We start from the raw sequence: 17,593 nt of genomic DNA, 5'->3' as shown, positions 1-17,593 counted from the left end.
GTTAACGTGTAAAGGCTATATTATTCCATAGATATTTAAATCACTACCATCACTATTAATGAATATTTCTTCCAAATGGTTCTTATTTCCCCAGGACAGACACTAGCTCTACAAGTGTGGAAACAAGCATTACTCATATAGATTTCATTTCTCTTTTCACTTCTTGCCAACATCTCCTCCACCAATGGCCTTTGCTTTTCTTTCGTAAAAATAACCCTGTGGACTCCACTTAATTGTCACATTGGCCTAAAGCCAGCAAGGACAGTTAGCCTCATACCAAGCTATAGCCATCTGTCAGAATATGCTGAAAATCAATGAAGGTGGTTGCTACCCACTTTTCTGGCCAGATGTGACTGCTCCACATGATTCTGATTTGTCTTTGTGAGCTGGAGTGGTCATATTAATCTGAAATCCAGGTTTTAAAAGTTGCAGCAAAATCTTTAAAATTCATTTTGGTGAATAGATCATGGCTATTACCTATCCACATCATTCTCATAAAAAATACCATCTAAGAGTAGGTCAAGCAAAATTAGTTGGGGAATTGAAACAATGCTTGGCCAAAAATTCTAATGAGTAAAAGATTATCAAGTAAACTTTGAGTTAGGGATGTGAACTGAGGGACAGCAAAGAGAATAATGTAGGGAAACCAAAAACGGCTACAATTCCACTTAAAAGTGAATCCAAATTAAGGGGATGAGAAGCTAAGGGAACTGTTCCAGCGCTCTGCAGGGAGTGGGTTAGGTTTGACTCCTGATTAAAATAAGCACCACTCCACTTAACCAAGTGTTAAAGGCAGGCCAGACCACTTGTACTGAAAGTGCTTGGACTGAATGGAGAAACAGATACAGAAAGGAAAGCAGTTAAATAGGATTCTGAAAAGCCATAAGGAATAAAACCGACATCAAGGGGATGAAGAAGGGAGGGATATGACACAGGGGAAGAAAAACAAGAGGGAAGGAAACTGAAATGAGAGTGCAAATCAGAAGTGATTTGAATTAAAATACTCCTTGCAATAACTATGTGACGTGAATGCTATTAACCTATTTTTTAAGATCAGAAAACAGATTAAGAAAGGTCCTGTAATTTGCCTAAGTTCCTACTGCTAATTAGGAGCAGAACTAAACCTTAAAGCCATATCTGTTGACTTCTACAATCCAAACTCTTAACTACTCTTAAACAGCTTTTATCAAGAAGGTACAAAGCTGTGCCATCAATGCTAAATGATAGTGTTGGAACTGAGACTCACTTGGCAGGGAGGAAAAGAAGCTTTCTGGAGAATTAAAGCATGAGAGGATCTATAAACTCCATTATATCCACAGATGGAACCCTGAACGAGGAAGGAGAACACAGAAGTTTAATAATATGGATTTCAGCATGAAGTTTCAATTTTTGGCTCATAGCATAAGAATAATAATTCTTTGGTTCTACAGTCATGGTATCTCTCATTAGTACTAGAAAAAATACTTTCTCATAGAATAATTAACCTAGTCAAGAGGGTTTAAGTGGCAGTGGAGGAGAAGGGAGAGGAATCATAGAAAGAATAGTACTTAATTTCACTTAAATGGATAACTTTGACTACGTATGACTTTGAGTTATGATATGCTCTTACCAAAATGCCCTTTCCTCCACTTTCATCTAATTTCTCCTAAGTTTATGGAAAGAATTTTAGGCGATTTCCTCAGGGAAATTTCCACTTTTCCTCTTTTACCTACTTCGACACTTCCTTGGCCATCATTATTCCCACTTTGGTTAGGTCCACTACCTCCAAGTGTTTCTACTTTGGGATTACTTAAATATAACAAAGCATATATCATTGTATTGTTCTTTATCTCACTTTTTACCACTACTATAGAAAGGCATTAATGCATAGAGGTTACATGTGATGACCTTAGATTTAACCTGTATTCAAAACCTGGTGTGGTTCCTGTATGTTGTAATTATGGGATCTTGCAAAGCTCCTTAACTTCTCAGTACCTCAGTTTCTTCATCTCTGTCAGTTGAGGATGGTGGCACTAATAATACCTACCACAGGGGTTGGAAGTACACCTCAGTGGTGAAGCACTTGCCTAGCATGTGTGAGGCACTAGGTTTGAACCTGAGCACCACATCAAAATAAATAAATTAAATAAAGGTATTATTTTCATCTACAACTAAAAATAAAATTTTTTAAAAATAGTACCTACCACAAAGGGCACTAGTGTAAGTGATTGATTCATAAGGGGGTTAGAGCAGTGCTTCACATATAGCAATGCTATATTTTTAGCTATTATCCTTGTGACGAATACTAGACCATAGTTTTTGAAGTTCAGGGATTCTTAGTCCTTATAGTAGCCTCAGTGCACAAGGAATTACCAATAAATGTCTTACTGGGCTGGATGCACTCAATAATCCACAGACTGGGAGGATATATGTGAATACTGGATGTTCAAACAACATTTAAAGCTAATGTGGCTCTCTGAATGGTAGTGACTCTGAATTCGTCTCCTTTGCCAGCAGGTCAGTGCCAGGCCTTTATATTGAATTAATAATATTTATTGTACACTATCTAGGAGTCTGGCTTGGAATAGATATTTCATATGTATTTTCTTATTCAATTCTTGAAATAACCCCACAAGGAAGGGCTATCATTTTCTCCACATAAAAGATGGCATAACTGAGGTCCACAGAAGTTAGGTAATATGTCTAGGTTGACAACAATATAGGTAGCTTAGTCCTGAAACATTGGAGCACACACAAATTAGTCAGCCTCTCCAGATTTGGCGATATGCCCATCTTCCTAGGTTGCAAAAGATCCCTCACCCAAAAAAAGGTAATCCAGGTATTGAATATACTAAAAGAAGGTTTGGAGGTAGAGGTCAATCGACTAATGATCTCTAAGAAAGGGAAGGTTCAGGGCAGGATACAGTCCTGAATGAACTAGGTAGTCACAACCTTGATTCTCTGAATGACAGTAAGCAGGCAGCAATCCAAAGTTGTTTTGGAAATTGATCACAGCACAGTCTTACAAAGCCTCACAAGTATGTATCATCAAAACATGGGGAAGGGGGTTGGTGCTACAGAGTGGAATATAGTGATGAAAGAGTATATTCTATTTAAAAGCTCACCAAGAAATGAAGTGGAATGATGTTGTATGTATTTACTTGGGGGATACTGTGAACATAAGGATAGAAACACCTTTAATTAGATGAAGAAAGAAATAGAATGGGACAAAAAAGTAGAAGCAATATGTATTATTATTATTGATATTATCATCACTACTATTTACCAAGTGCTTACTATGTTCATTGATGCTCTAAGCACATTGCAAATATTAACTCATTTAATCCTCACAACAGCCTTATGAAGTAGTTGTTCATTAAAAGGCATCTGACTGTTCTAAATGAATTAAAATTCTATCCCAGAATGGTGAAAGCTCTTGTAGATTTTATCACTTAGTCACAGTTGTTAATGTTTCAGAGACTATGGTATGGGTAAAATGTGGCAACAGATTGGAGATGGCAAACATTGGCTTTAGTTTTCAAAAGGGATAAGAAGCTTATAGTCTCCTTAGACTACACCATGAAACATCATGGAGATTAAGTGAAAAATTTTAGAACAGGTTATTAAAAGAATGGCTTGTGAGTACCTAGGATAAAATAGTAATCATGACAACATAGAATAAATTCTCTAAGAAGAAGTCATATTAAATAAATATTTCATTTCTATTTTTGAATCGTTTATTAGATTATCAAATCAGTAAAAATGTAGGCATACAGTATCCAAATATTAGCAAATCATCTGTCAAAGTCCCTTGCTATTCCTATGAACAAGATGGAAAAGTGTAAGTTATATGCTAATAAAAGAATGCTGCCTGACAAGTAAAGGTCAACTTGCAGAGAGGTTTCTAGTGGCATGCTACAGTGCTCTGATCTTGATCTAGTTCTATGTAAAATTTTTATTAATGACTTAGATAATAATGAAATGTATATCAAACACAACTGACATACTACACAAATATTGGAGTAAAGCAAACACTTGGCATGGCAGAATCAGAATTTAGCTACATCTCCACATGCTAACAACATGAAATTGAATTAGGCCAGATCAAGGATCTAAACATCTTCCTAGACTCTCTTTCTTAAACATATAATTTTAAAAGTTTCAGTTATATTATTGTAGAATAAAATATGGCATAGCCTTGGAATTGTTTAAAAGTTTTAGGAGTTTATTTACGTGTATTCTTAATGTATATCAGTAGTGTCATATGGCCAAACAAAGAAATAATCATTAAACAAGGGAGGTGACTGATTGTTGGTCATAGCCCATAACTCTGAATGAATTGGTCAAGGTGACTAGTAACAGTCCCATTTAAGGGGCATCAGATCTGTTCCCAGCTCTTGCTCAAGAGGCATCCATCCATAGGTGGCCATGTTACTTTGTTAAAACATATCATTTTTGTCTCCCTTAGGCTCAGCTGACTGAAAGAATAACTGACAGGATTTACTAAGACACTAAAAAACAGTGTAGTACAAAAGAGATGAACAGGATTAATCTAATTCCCTTTCTTAGGTTTCTGAACCTAGAAATAAAGCAATGAGACATAATACAGCTAAAGGAATAAGGTTAGAGGTGTCAGGGGGTACACTTGGAGTTATGTGGTGCAGTAAAACCATACATTTCTATGATAAAATAGAAACTATGCAGTAGAAAAAAGAAAGATTGAGCCAATGTAAAGAATATGCTATTAGGCAAAGAAGGGATCAGAACAAAAATGCAGAGCGTTTCTGGGTCTTATTAATATCAGAGATCTCTAGGCTGTGGTCTTCCTTTGGGTGTTGACCACTGCTTTCTGGGTTCCCAGGGATTAATATCAAAAACTAAAAAGATACTCTCAATTACTCAAGGCAATCAGTATGCACTCTACTCCCTACAACCAGAGAACCGAATAACCCACACCTGAATTCAGCCTTGAACATTATCTTTCAAGAACTGTTTGGACAGACTGGAGTGTGTTCTAAAGGAGACCAAGAAGGATGGTTTGAAACCAGTAAATGTGAAGAACAGGTAAAGTAACTGGAGAACCCTTTTCACCCAAAGAGCAGACTCAGGAATAGTGAAGGGCTATCAAGTGTGAGAGGAATTTTATTTATTCTATTAGACCTAGATCAAGGGAAAATGGGCACAAGTAAGAAGAGCCAGATTTTGGTTCAAAAAGAACTTTCCAACCATGAGAGTAGAGGAACGAGAACAGGGGAAGGATTAAAAATAGAAAGGGGAAGCATTGGAGACTAAAAAAAGCAAATCATATTCCATTCATGTATGGTTATGTCAAAATGAACCCCTAGTATGTATAACTAGAATGCACTAATAAAAACATTTTTAAAAGACAAAAAAAAAAAAATAGGGAAAAAAACCCTTCTAGTAGTTGTTTGAGTCGTAATAACATTACTTTTCAATTGGGTAGTGCTTTACAGTTTATGAGCCACTGTATAAAGTGTCTCCACTAATTTGACCTTCCTAAAAACTGGCTATAGAAGGCAGTTTTGGTGGGGGTTGAGGTGGAGGAATAAACAAACACAGGGCCTTGTATAGACCAACCACACACTTTACCACTGTGCTAGAGTTCCAGCCATTTTTTTACAGATGAGGAATCTGAGAATTGGAGAGGTTCTGCTACACAGCTCATGCACAACTTCCTGTGTACCCACAGTAACCTTTTTATTGAATGAATCTGAAATGAACATTTTAAAGGATATATTTGGAAAATTCTAGTTGATCAACCTGATATGTCTTCTAGGTATTTTTAACTCATTTTTTGAGATGCTGAATATATTTTCAAATGCAATAAAAAGGTTCTCGACTCAATCTTACATGAAAACTTATGTTCTTCTCTGCGTCTTATGAAACTGAGACCAATTAATACATTCCTTGCATAGATACAGAAGGTCCGTGGGTGCAGTTTGTACAAACACGCCTAGATGTACATTTCAAATAAGAATAGTTTTTTCTCTCCATTTGCCTGAGCCCATGCCCACCCTCCTTCCAGATTTCCTGTTATTTGGCTTCATAGAGGAAAGGAGTACGTTTGCCTGTCAGAACTGCTAGTTAACCATATTTGCCCACTGTTTCCTCAGTACTCTATCCCTAAGCTTTGCAAATGAAATCAAAAGAAGAATGAAGAAATCACCACTGTTTGAAAACTCTTTGAAGACAATATACATTATTCTGTTTTTCTCTTTACTCTCCTCTTTTAATTGAAAAAAAAAAAAAACAAACAACCCTGCCATTAGTAATTAGTACTGTTCCATTTGTGTTATCTTCCCCATAGGTGCTGCCATATTTTATCTTGGGAAATGACAGGAAAAAAAAATATTCATGAGCCCATTTAATCTGATAAGTGATAGATGATACAGAGTTTATCTGACTTGATCTATAGTACTTTCCAATTGTTGATGGTGACATTCTGATGCCACAGCTGGCATTTAATTTAACGTGCTGCTAAGAAAAAAAGTTTTATAATTTGATTTTATTAGTACTTCCTTTTCTTTTCTGATTCTCAGAAGTTATTAGAAGTTGATACCAGACACTGTTTATCAAGTAGTATATTATACCCATTGCTAACATATAAATGTCTTTAGGAAAAGTTAAAGCATACAGAAGACAATGTAAACTTTTTGAATTTGAAAGAGAACAGAATTCTGAGTTTTCTTAGTTCATGTTTTTCTATGCTAACAGAAAGTTGTAATTTGTTGGTGATGCTGTGGGTTGAACCTAGGGCCTTATGCATACCAGGACTTGCTCTATCACTGAACCACACCTCCAGTCCTGAAAGCTGTAATTTTGGATTTAAGAACAAGTGATTAGAAATGATGATTAATTTCTCAATTAATCCCACTTAGTGCTAAAGTCTATCATGATTAAGGGACCTAGAATTTTGGAGGAGTAGAATTTTAATCACATGACAAATACTTCAGGACTTAATCTGGAAACCTAAATATGTGAACTGACAGAAAAACAATAGCATTTCTTTTTACTCAAAAGACCAAACTTCATCCCAAAATCAGAATCTAGTTTTTTTTTTCAAGTCACACTTATACTTCCCCTTCATGAGGCAAATAAATCTTTTCAAAAAAAATATTTAAAGGCAATTTACTTTTTCAAATAATCTTATAATAAATAAAAATGGAAACTATCACTGTTGCTCTGATTGTTTGGATTTTCCTGTAATAGTGCAGGACAATTTACCATATTCAAACAAGGGACAAATACATTTCACTTTGAAGCTGCAGTGACAGCTTAGATAATTATGTCATTTCATGTTTTTGTGGGTATCTGACAGTGAGATGTTTATGCATCTGCATTTTCATCTTTACATGTGTATCTGATTTGATCCGTGACTGTGAGTGTGCCCAGATCTAGATGTAAGCCCCTGAGTGCTTTGGAGGGCCCTGCCCTTTTGCCCACGCATCTGGATGTGTATCTAGGTGTGAATTTGTGTGTCTCGGCAGATAACTATGGTGAGATGAGTTTCTACAATCAGTGGAATCATCCTCTGCTAATATTTAAGTTGAGTGTAATAAATAGTTCAAGTACCTGGTCTCCAATGGTATGTTGCTATTCAAGACCCAGCTGTTATGCAGATGAACCGAATCCTGTGTACTGGTTGGGGGAGCTGGAGCAGCCGGGCTGGGCTGGCTGCGGGTAGTCATTGATCTCCTCTGAAGAGAGTCCGCTGTAGGGGGTGGCTTCCTGGCACAGGTGCAGGCATGCGGAGGCGGAGGTGGCGGTGGGAGGGGTCTGAAGGTGAACTGGTTGTGTGGGCTGCTCTGCATTTCTAAAAAAGAATGAAGAAAAACACAAAATAGAGATTTACTTTCCTTCTTGGCAGTCTGAGAAACGCAGCATGACAGACTTACCAGGATTTCAGATAATATAACCTGTGGTGTGGGGGAAGAGTTTTAAGTTCAGTGTATCTGTAAAAATACCACTTAACTTACAAAAGCACGTGCAGCATGCTCATGAAATGTAAAACATTCACAGTTGAATTTCCATGTAAATTCTTCAGGGCTGCAGCAACTAAAAAGTAAATGAGGTCGCCTCACACAATTTGTCATAGTTTCTGCTACTGAACAAATAAATCATCAACAAGACACTAAGTTACAGAACAGAAGTGAGCTGATTTCCATGGGTTGCAAAAATCTCACTTTGGAAAATACCACTGAAAGGCACAAATCCATTGCAAGGAAAACCATTTGGCACTTCAAATAAAAATATAAGGCCACCTTCTGGCTTACCTCAGAAAAAAGAGCAAATCCATACTTCAGAAAAGCAGCTCACAAGTGTGTAACTCATCTGCGTGAAACTGATCTTTTCCTCAGCCCCCTACTTTAGAGTGCTACTTGTAAAAGGTAGGCTAAAAGGAGTTTGTTCCAGTTACAATTCGTATTTCCAGGGCCATTCAAGGTGCAATCTGTACCCCTCCCCCACCCTTGCCACACCTTTCTAGGAGCCCTGCCATATTAGCAGCAGTTTAGGCAGCAGGGAGACTGTTTTAATTTTTTTATTTTCTGCTTGTTTGTGGAGGGGGCAGCCTGGGACAGCCATCCTCAGACTTCTGTTCTTGCTATTGTTTGGTATTTTTCCACTGCTTTCCTGGCAGGCACACATAAAGACAGTGAGTTAGATTTGGCCCAATGAGAAATACCCCAATTAAACCCCTTTGAAAAGAAATCACTATTGTAGCTGATAGCCACCTCTCTTCCACAGGAGAAACATAATAGATGTCAAGTGATTGCTTGTAACACCAGCATGTTCTGGATAAACTTTGTAGACAGAATGGCTTTGTCCCACTCCCCAATGACTGAGAGCTGAAAAGCAGAAAAATGCTAGAGGCTTTCGATGCCTAGCAAAGGGCTCAGCTGGTTTGTGCACACTATGCAGTGACTGATCACAGAAAAAAAAATACTTCTTTCAATTCTTCCACCTCAGACACAATTTGAAAGACATTGGCATGGTTTTCATATTTTAAAACAATATTACTGTCCTCAAAACATGACAAATTCTTAGCTGAATTTTCTAGTACAGGTGGCACCCTTTTAAATAAACTTGCTATATGACAATTTGAATCGTATCAAAGATGGATAACGAAGGGAGTGATGATCATTCATTTATAAAGGATTCTTTTAGGTGGTCAGCTCTCTTTGTGTACTTAAAATGCCTCATGAATTTTCTAAATCACCCCCATTATTCCAGGCTCAGCCCAAATCCCATATCCACTAAAATGTCATCACCAGTACTTAACATCTCATTAATTTTTTAAGTCTCTGTGCTCATACTCATAACCATAACTAGATGTATGCTCTCCAATCTTGGGACTCAGAGAAGCACAGAAATCCTTTCATTTTGCAGATGAGAAAACTTGTCCAGGAACACTTGACAAATTAGTGCTGTGGCTGAGACTAGAACCCACATCTCCTGACTCTCTGGTCAATGATCTATTCCCTGTACTGCAGATTTCTGTAATACAAGTTCTCGTTTCCTTCTTAAGATAGAGAGACACTGAATCCCTAAGTTTTCTGGCATTTTTATTTATGTTTACATGTCTGTTTTCCTCTTAGACCATAACTCATGAAATGTAGGCCAAAAGGCAAGGTTATGTAATGCTATGCATACTGGAAGGAGTATAGGATTTGGAGGTATGACAAATCTGGGTTTAAGTTCTGCCCATCACATAGAAGTTTAACCTCTCATTTATAAAATGGAGATAATAATCCTTTTTCCTAATGATTAAATTTATTGATGTAAAATGTGTTTGAACAGTATGTCAGTAGTTATTTGTTTTTTTTAAATGTAGTAGAAACATAAGGTCATCTAGTTCAGCTACACATGAAGAACCTAAAGCTCCAAGAGGTGAAGTAGCTTGTTCATTTATTCATCTTACATGAATTTTCCTGCCTATGTCTGATGATTCCCAGCCCAGTACTCTTTCTGTCATGCTATTTTGGTAAGTAAATATGACTCTTCTCTGACTAACACTATTCTTACAATAAATTTGATCCCTGAGTATGCAATATTATGGCATTCTCTTGATGTCCTATGTATTTTATCTTATCACCCATAATAGACTATACATTTCTTAAAGCAAAGTCAACTTTTACTTGTCTTATACACTGCATAGCATTTAACACAGTCCTGGGTGGAGAGCAAGATCCCTAAAAGTTTTTACTCATTGAAAAGGATTTGACTGGCTGAGGGAATCTAGTGAACCCCATTTTAGTGTTCCCTTAGGCTCTCATTCTAATGCAGTCACTGGATATATATTCAATTGTTCACTGAAAAGTAGGTTTCTCCCTTGGAGGTCTATTTGGAATCTCTCCCAGAGCCATGGGGAAGAACAACAATACCCTGAAGAGGGTCTTTAAAATAATACTCCTCCATGATGTCAAAAGAGTACTAGTGACACACTACAGATTTGCTATCTAAAGCCACTTATGGGAAATGATTTAATGACATAAGGAAATGGAAGCAAAGTGTGAGATCCAGTGTCAGAGGAAGAATTCTTTTTAGATGTTAGGCTTAGAAAACCTTGAAACAACACATATGACATCTACTCTCCTAATTGGTACACATTTCTATCAGCACAGTTGTTCAAAATAAAGTTTCTATTCAATACAGTTTTTCAAAAGAAAGATACACACTCATGATCACCTGGATTTACTGTTTCAAATCTTTGCAACTCTCTTAGTTTTATGAAAAATGACAAAAAAATTTTTTTTCATTGAAAATTGTAATCATGGTATTATAATATTTCTGCTGCAGGAAGAATTGCTTTGTATAGTCACTCTGATTATATATGTGTATATATATATGTTTATACATGTATAAGTATAAATATATATGCATATTTTATCTCTTTTACTATGTATTTTTATTCCCATATTTCATATGCTAAGTTTTCTTTACTAGTTAATACTGTCTTTAAACACTTTCACAATATTGGATTGTTACACTGAGTGGAATATATCCAGACCTTAAGCTCTTATGAAATGCAAATGATCTCAGATTCATTCATTTTTTTTTAACCTCAGGAAAAAGATGGGGAATGCACTTGTTCCCTCCCAAATGAAGTAATTTAATCCTTGGGCTCCATGAAATAGGATTTCCCAACATTAAACACTAATGAAAAATACATTAGTGTTCAGTGTCAGGAGCTCTGGAACACCAATTCCGGGGGGTTAAGAGTCACATGCACTCACTTCCAAAATAATCTGGAAAATGTATACTTCTGTGCTCAAGAGAAAGAAAGAAGCAAGGGAGAAGGGACGGAGTGGTGATTATGCAAATGTAGATACCTAGACATACTTATAGAGCTTTCTGAAAGTAAATTAAGTTTTCAGATGGAAAGGTCTAATACTTGGAGAGGAGCCAGTTTCAGGTTTGAGGTCCTAAAAAAAAACTTGGAAAGATAATTTCTCAAAGGACTATGTCCTCCAAACTATAGATCTAAGACATTTTTTGGTGTAAGAGAACTGTCAGTAGAAGTTTGAGCCTTCAGAAACAACACTCTCCTTATCTCCAAAAGGTAACTGGGAAAGTGGTTAAACATATCCTTTTTTCTCCTCTTGCAAATAAACCTTAATTTGGATCATGTGTTAGAGAACGTTTTCACCAGAAATTAGAGTATCTCTGCTCAGAAACACCATGTGGCAAACTATCAGGGTGTTTTGACCCTTACATTTCATTAACACATATAGTCAGTTCTGTTATAAGGTGATGCCTGCATTTCTAAAATTCACTGTACTGTGCAAAATCACACATGGGAAAAAAAAACTTGATGAGAAAAATGGTGTTGGGCACTACACTATAAAACACTATGAGTGACACATTTTTTTTAAAAAGGAACCTAGTAGAAATGCTGGCAGTTTTATACATATTAGTAGTTAAATACATGTATGCCATACCAAATATGATAATTTACCTTTAAAATGATCTGAAGCTTGCTATTGAAACTGGGTGTTGTAAAGGTTACAAATAGTGAGTTCTTGTAAAGTGGTAGAATGAGGGTTATCTGACTAGAACCAAAAGTTCTAAAACCAGATGTGGATGAGTGAAGCTCTCAGCACAAGTGGTGAACTGAGGTAGCTGGTGAATATTTCAGGTGTATGCAAGTATTCATTTTGTGTCTTCTTACACAGCTCATTCTGCTGTATGCAGTTTTCTGCATTTATCTAGTGTTTTTAACAGATGGAAAACCCACAAAATTTGCCTTAAGTTCAAACTGTTCTCAGATATATATACCAATAGCAAGGGAACAAATTAACGTTTTAAAAACAATCATTGTAGAAGAACTGACTGAACATGCAAAGTAATTTTTGTAGGAATTAAAAATAAATATTGCTAGCATTACAGTAATGACAAAGAGATAATTTTCCTTGAAAATTTGACCCATGTAACATATGCCCAGTTTTCCCAAGATCTATGTAATAAACCGATCATTCTTTTGTTTAGGGATTCAATGATAGTATTCCTTCAAATATACCTTTTTTTTCAAAAGTTATCATGCAGTATATGTTGCCAAAAGGGGCACATATATTCCTATAACTCATGGTCAGAAGCCATGTCTGTACTTCCTGGCCTTAGTTTATGTTTCATTATCTCATTGGCCAAGAGAAAAGTAGCTTTCCAATTCTTTATTTGTAATCCTGGAATAAGGAGATCCCTGAAAACTGTTGTTTTATTTTTCCAATTCTTTTGGAGGGAAATCCTGACCTGAATGGATACATATTATCTTTACCTCATTTAGTGAATTTATATACCCTTAACTGTGAATATACTAATGCATTTTATTAAGAGTGCTAGCCAATACCCCACTTGGTATTATAATAATATACAGTATGCACACAGTATTGCCTTTGCAAAATCTGAAAAATTCTAAATTCTGAGAAACGTGGACTCCAAAGGGTTTTTGCTATGGAATTATAGGCCTATATTAGTTTTAACTACCTTCCTTAACTCTTATAAGGCAATATTAATTAATGCCTATAAAGAACATAGTAATCTACATGTGCAAAAAACATCAGAACACCAAGGGTTATTGCCATAATTACTATGTCAAGTATCTCAAAGACCAATTATGCCTGTGGCTCTTTTGGTTGCTTTTCAGTGCTGTCCTCCTAGGTAGGAGAGGGAATAAAAGGAATCAGGCTTAAGGAAATGAGAGGTTTGTTATTAGTATTAACTATTACTACTCAGTTCTAAACACATATTTCTAATTTACAGTACTTTACTTGTTATGAGGAGTTTTCATATCTGTAAGGAGGTGCTTTATAAATGTGCATGTTATGGCTAATATGCATTAACTTCATAGTGTTCAAGGATTATTAAATTAATATTAAGTGTATCTGGCTGTGGACACTTCTATTCTCAAGCTTATAATTATTATTAAAGACTTAAAGAAAATAAAGAAAATTGGTTTTCAAAAGAAAATAGAGTAAACAAGTATAGTTTATCACTTCTTTGGCTGAAATAATACTGCTTTAATATTAATGTACCAACAGTTTTTAATAAAAGTAGATTCATCAGTTAAACAAACCCTTATATTGAGACTAGAAATAAAATATATTAAAAGAGCTAATGTTTAATAAATACTTGTGTGTGGGGAGGCAGGTATATGAGCAAACCACAGACAATAACAGAAAAAGAGAGAGGGAGAAACAGGAGAATTCACAATTAAAGCAGATGACTGAATGATAGGAGTCACAGAAGCTCTGAGGGAAGGCTAACAATAAATTATGATGATTTATAATTTAAATGGGTTCAATATGGTTTTGGAGTATTGCATTCTGCATGGCTCCCACTACCCTGAGACATCATGCACACTTTGAGATTTAAAGTACATCTCTTTGAGGACTTTGAATGGTCCTCTTCTAAAGCAAATAAAATAGATAATATGCTCTGTAAATTTCTGGGTTGGTCTTTGTTACAGCCACTAGAAATAAAAAAGGTCAATACTGAAGCACTTAAGAATCCTTTTACATGTTTGTGCTGATACCAGTATTTGTACTTCAGTCTTTTCATAATCTGATGTTTATTTTCAAAGTATGTGCTGGTCTACCTCCAGAAAGTCTAAACTTTCTATTTTTTAGGGCTAATTCATCAGTTTTCCTGTTTTCTAATGTGTGATACAAGCATAATGATGAGCCAAAGATTCCCAAACAGTCCTCCTCAGGTCCATCTATTTGTCTCTGTTATAGGGGGAATATACCTGTGCTGTATACTATATCAGCTTTACATAGCGAAATTAGCCAGTCTTTGGCATAGTAGTTAATATTATGCTAATAAGTGGCTGGTGTGTTAATTCAATCTCAGACATAGATTAAGACAAACAAACTAGGACTTTCAAATCAAGAAAAGAGAGAGAGAGAAAGAGAGAGAGAGAGAGAGAGAGAGAGAGAGAGAGAACGTGAGAGAGTGTGCATGTGTGTGCTCTCGCTGTGGCAAATGCTATTTTGCTGAAGTTAAAGTAAGTCCTCAAAGTAATTTTCTTTGCTGTGAAAATAAAGGATGTGTACATCTTGCTTATATTTTCAGAGTAGTTTGGCAATGTTAAAAAGAAGAGAAAAATGGGACCAATACATTTGTTACCTTACAAAAATTATCATTTTTCTAAGTAGAATGGTAAAGGCTCTACTTCATGGTAAAACTTGGAATTATAAATGTCAAATATTAAATATTAATATATGATACTAATTAGCAATTAAAATTAGTGGTTGACCAAAGCCTTTTCACCACAGTCTTGAAGGAAACTCTATTATCCATTATGTACCATGAAACATGAAATAGATAATTGCCCTGTTTTATCTTATGCTGACAATGATGCTGTGGCTTCCATTATTAGCCAGTGAAGTATATCAAAAAGAAAATATAAAAAAGTAATGATCCTTAAAAGTTTCATATTTAGTTTATACTCAAACTAAAGTTGTATGTAGGTATTTTAATTATTTTCAATCCCCAAGTTCATTATTTATTTGCAAGTAGGTGATGGAGAGTTATGAATTAATTGACAGTGAATTATTTAATAAATTAGCTATAAGAGATATTCTGGAGCTTTACAAAGTTTTCATTTTCAGGACTTCATTTTTATTATTCTATTACAAATGGTCACCCTATATTTGTTCAAAAGGCAAAGGATGAAAATCATTCTAATGTTATTTATAAAAATGAAACTCTGAATGTTTGAGGCACAAATCAAGAAGACATTATGACTGTGTCTAAAGTTCTAAGAAAAATATTTTTCAAACATATGATATGTTAAATAATGAGGGTAGGCTAGATGAAGAGTAATAGAAAACATAAAGCAGAAGACAGGTCCCAGAGGATTAAGACAAAACATGAAGACTAGGGCAGCCTGGAAAGGTTTCACCCCCTGCCCAAACTTTGCAAATGAATTCTGGAGAAAAACTGCTGCTTATTATTAATACAACAACCCAACCACGATTGGCTGGTTGTTTGGTGAGAAAGGTGCCTTATATTCTAGTTCCTCCCTGCAGGACAACTTTAGAGATACAGGGGCCCCGTAGACATCCAGTGGAGTGGTGAAAAGGAGTTTCAGTTTTTGTACTTGTATATAAGACCTCCCATCTGGGACAATGGGAAGAGATGGCACTGTTACAGCAGTATTCATAAGACCCAGATGCTTCTCAAATTTCACCCATGTTTTGGCCTATTGCTCTAGCTCAACAGTTCTCAGCTACAAGATTAAGACATACCAATTTTTGATAACTTATTACTACAATAAAGGAAATTTACAAACTATTTATTTTTAAAATAATAGGTAAGAGTGGTTTCAAGGCAGTATCTCTAATAGTGCCACTCTCACAGAGTTGCATTTGAATGCTTACCCAGATAGGAGTGAAAGAGGTGAGCTTATACCTTGTGACAGGAATTGGGTAAAACCCTGATTTATTTATTTATTTTTTTGGCACCAGGGAATGAACTCAGGGAGGGGCACTTGACCACAGAGCCACATTCCCAGCCCTATTTTATATTTTAGTAGAGACAGAGTCTCACTGAGTTGTTTAGTGCCTCGATTTTGCTGAGGCTGGCTTTCAGCTCCTCCTGCCTCAGCCACCTGAGCTGCTGGGATTATAGGTACGTCCCACCACACCCAGCTAAAAATATGATCTTATAAACCATTTCAATAGGTGATTGCCATATCGACATGGTTGTAAAATGATTCAGTACATATTATGGGAATGATGGTTTGCTTTTTCCTGTCTCTACTCCTACCCCACCTCCCAAAAAACCTGAAAATTAGAGGATTGAAAAAAAGTTCTAGTATTCTCACAGGAATGTTTTGCACATATACATGTTATTCAAATGTGTTGGGGCCAAAAAGTTGAGAATTGTGATCTTGATGGCTATTGGTAAAACAATACTGGTTGCCACCAATCTTTCTGCCTGACATTTTTTGAGTTACTGAGGGAATCTATTAAGAAATATATGTAGGAAAGTAACAGTTCTGTATAAAGGAAAAAGTTTTATTTCCCGTTTTGCATTCAAGCTATGCAAGTACAAGTCTTGTATTAGGATCTGGGTCTGAATCATCTTTATATCTTCCACACATAGCCCATAATTTTACTCAGTACATTTATTATTTTGCTTATTGTCAAATTTAACTAATTTGAGTGAATTTAAAAAGCTTAAAGTTTGAATTCATTGAAGTTTTATTTTATAAAAAATACAGGTACTGTGGTGGGAGAGTGTTTTATGATTGCAAATAACTTATTTGATTGAATTCTTCACTTTCCTACCAGCTGTTTTGGCATTGTGTGGGCACAGCCTGTGCCTGAAAAGGTTTCCTCTTGAAATGTTCATTGAATAGTTCTCATTATTACAAATTTTCATTTTCTTGTTTTTCAACATGGTATTTTAGTGAGATATTAAATAGACCTATTTTGGGGGGAGGTGCCAACACAAAGGCCTATGACTAAGCCTACTTTAGAAATTTTGCTTATGCTAAGCTATGCATATTTAACTTATTTTATTTTTCCTTCAATATCTGATTAATTCCCTCAATTACATTACTGCTTATCTCCCTGGACTCTCTCCAGTTTAACTAGGTCTTTATGGTTCCCCAAACAAAATGCAGCATTCTGGATGAACATCACCTAGAATACAAAACGTTATCTGATAAATTCTTTTGTAATGATGTGTTTTCACATGTAGCCTTGAATTACATATAGATTGCACTTGAGACTTCATTAACTAGAATATGGCTAATGAAGTCATGAGAAAGTAGCTCAGTTAGGAAATGTACTGATATATTGATATAGATGTGTCTGCTAGTGGATCAAATGAAAAATGTCCATCAAAATAAACAAATTAGTGGAATATAGTATAACAAAGCTAGGATTAGCTGAACAATGGTGATTTCAGAGACTGCTCCCACACCGAAATTAATGTAATGTATAGATAGATGCCTTAAGGAAGCTGAAAAATTAGCTTGTCTCAAGGGGAAGAAAATCAGCCTGCATAAACAGAAGGAAAAAATGAGAATATGCACTGAGGAAATTATGAGAATATAGTAATAAATATAAATGGTGATTCTAGAAAT

At 35.7% G+C, this 17,593-nt stretch overlaps 1 protein-coding gene across 3 annotated transcripts in view; it reads right to left on the bottom strand.

The window, feature by feature from the left end:
- Nucleotides 1–17,593, bottom strand: part of Tenm1 (teneurin transmembrane protein 1) — an 815,224-nt gene that overhangs the window by 347,600 nt on the left and 450,031 nt on the right. For all 3 annotated transcript variants that reach the window (XM_058571492.1, XM_046468616.2, XM_046468598.2), the window contains one exon: nt 7,573–7,813. In XM_058571492.1, the coding sequence (XP_058427475.1) occupies nt 7,573–7,813 (241 nt within the window). The remainder of the gene's footprint in view (nt 1–7,572; nt 7,814–17,593) is intronic.

The sequence above is a fragment of the Marmota monax genome, unplaced genomic scaffold, assembly GCF_021218885.2.
Source record: "Marmota monax isolate L192 unplaced genomic scaffold, Marmota_monax_Labrador192_F-V1.1 WCK01_AAM20220418_F8-fsc00054, whole genome shotgun sequence".
NCBI lineage: Eukaryota > Metazoa > Chordata > Mammalia > Rodentia > Sciuridae > Marmota > Marmota monax.
The sequence above is the reverse complement of the archived record's forward strand: the minus strand, read 5'-3'. Positions and strand labels throughout refer to the sequence as shown.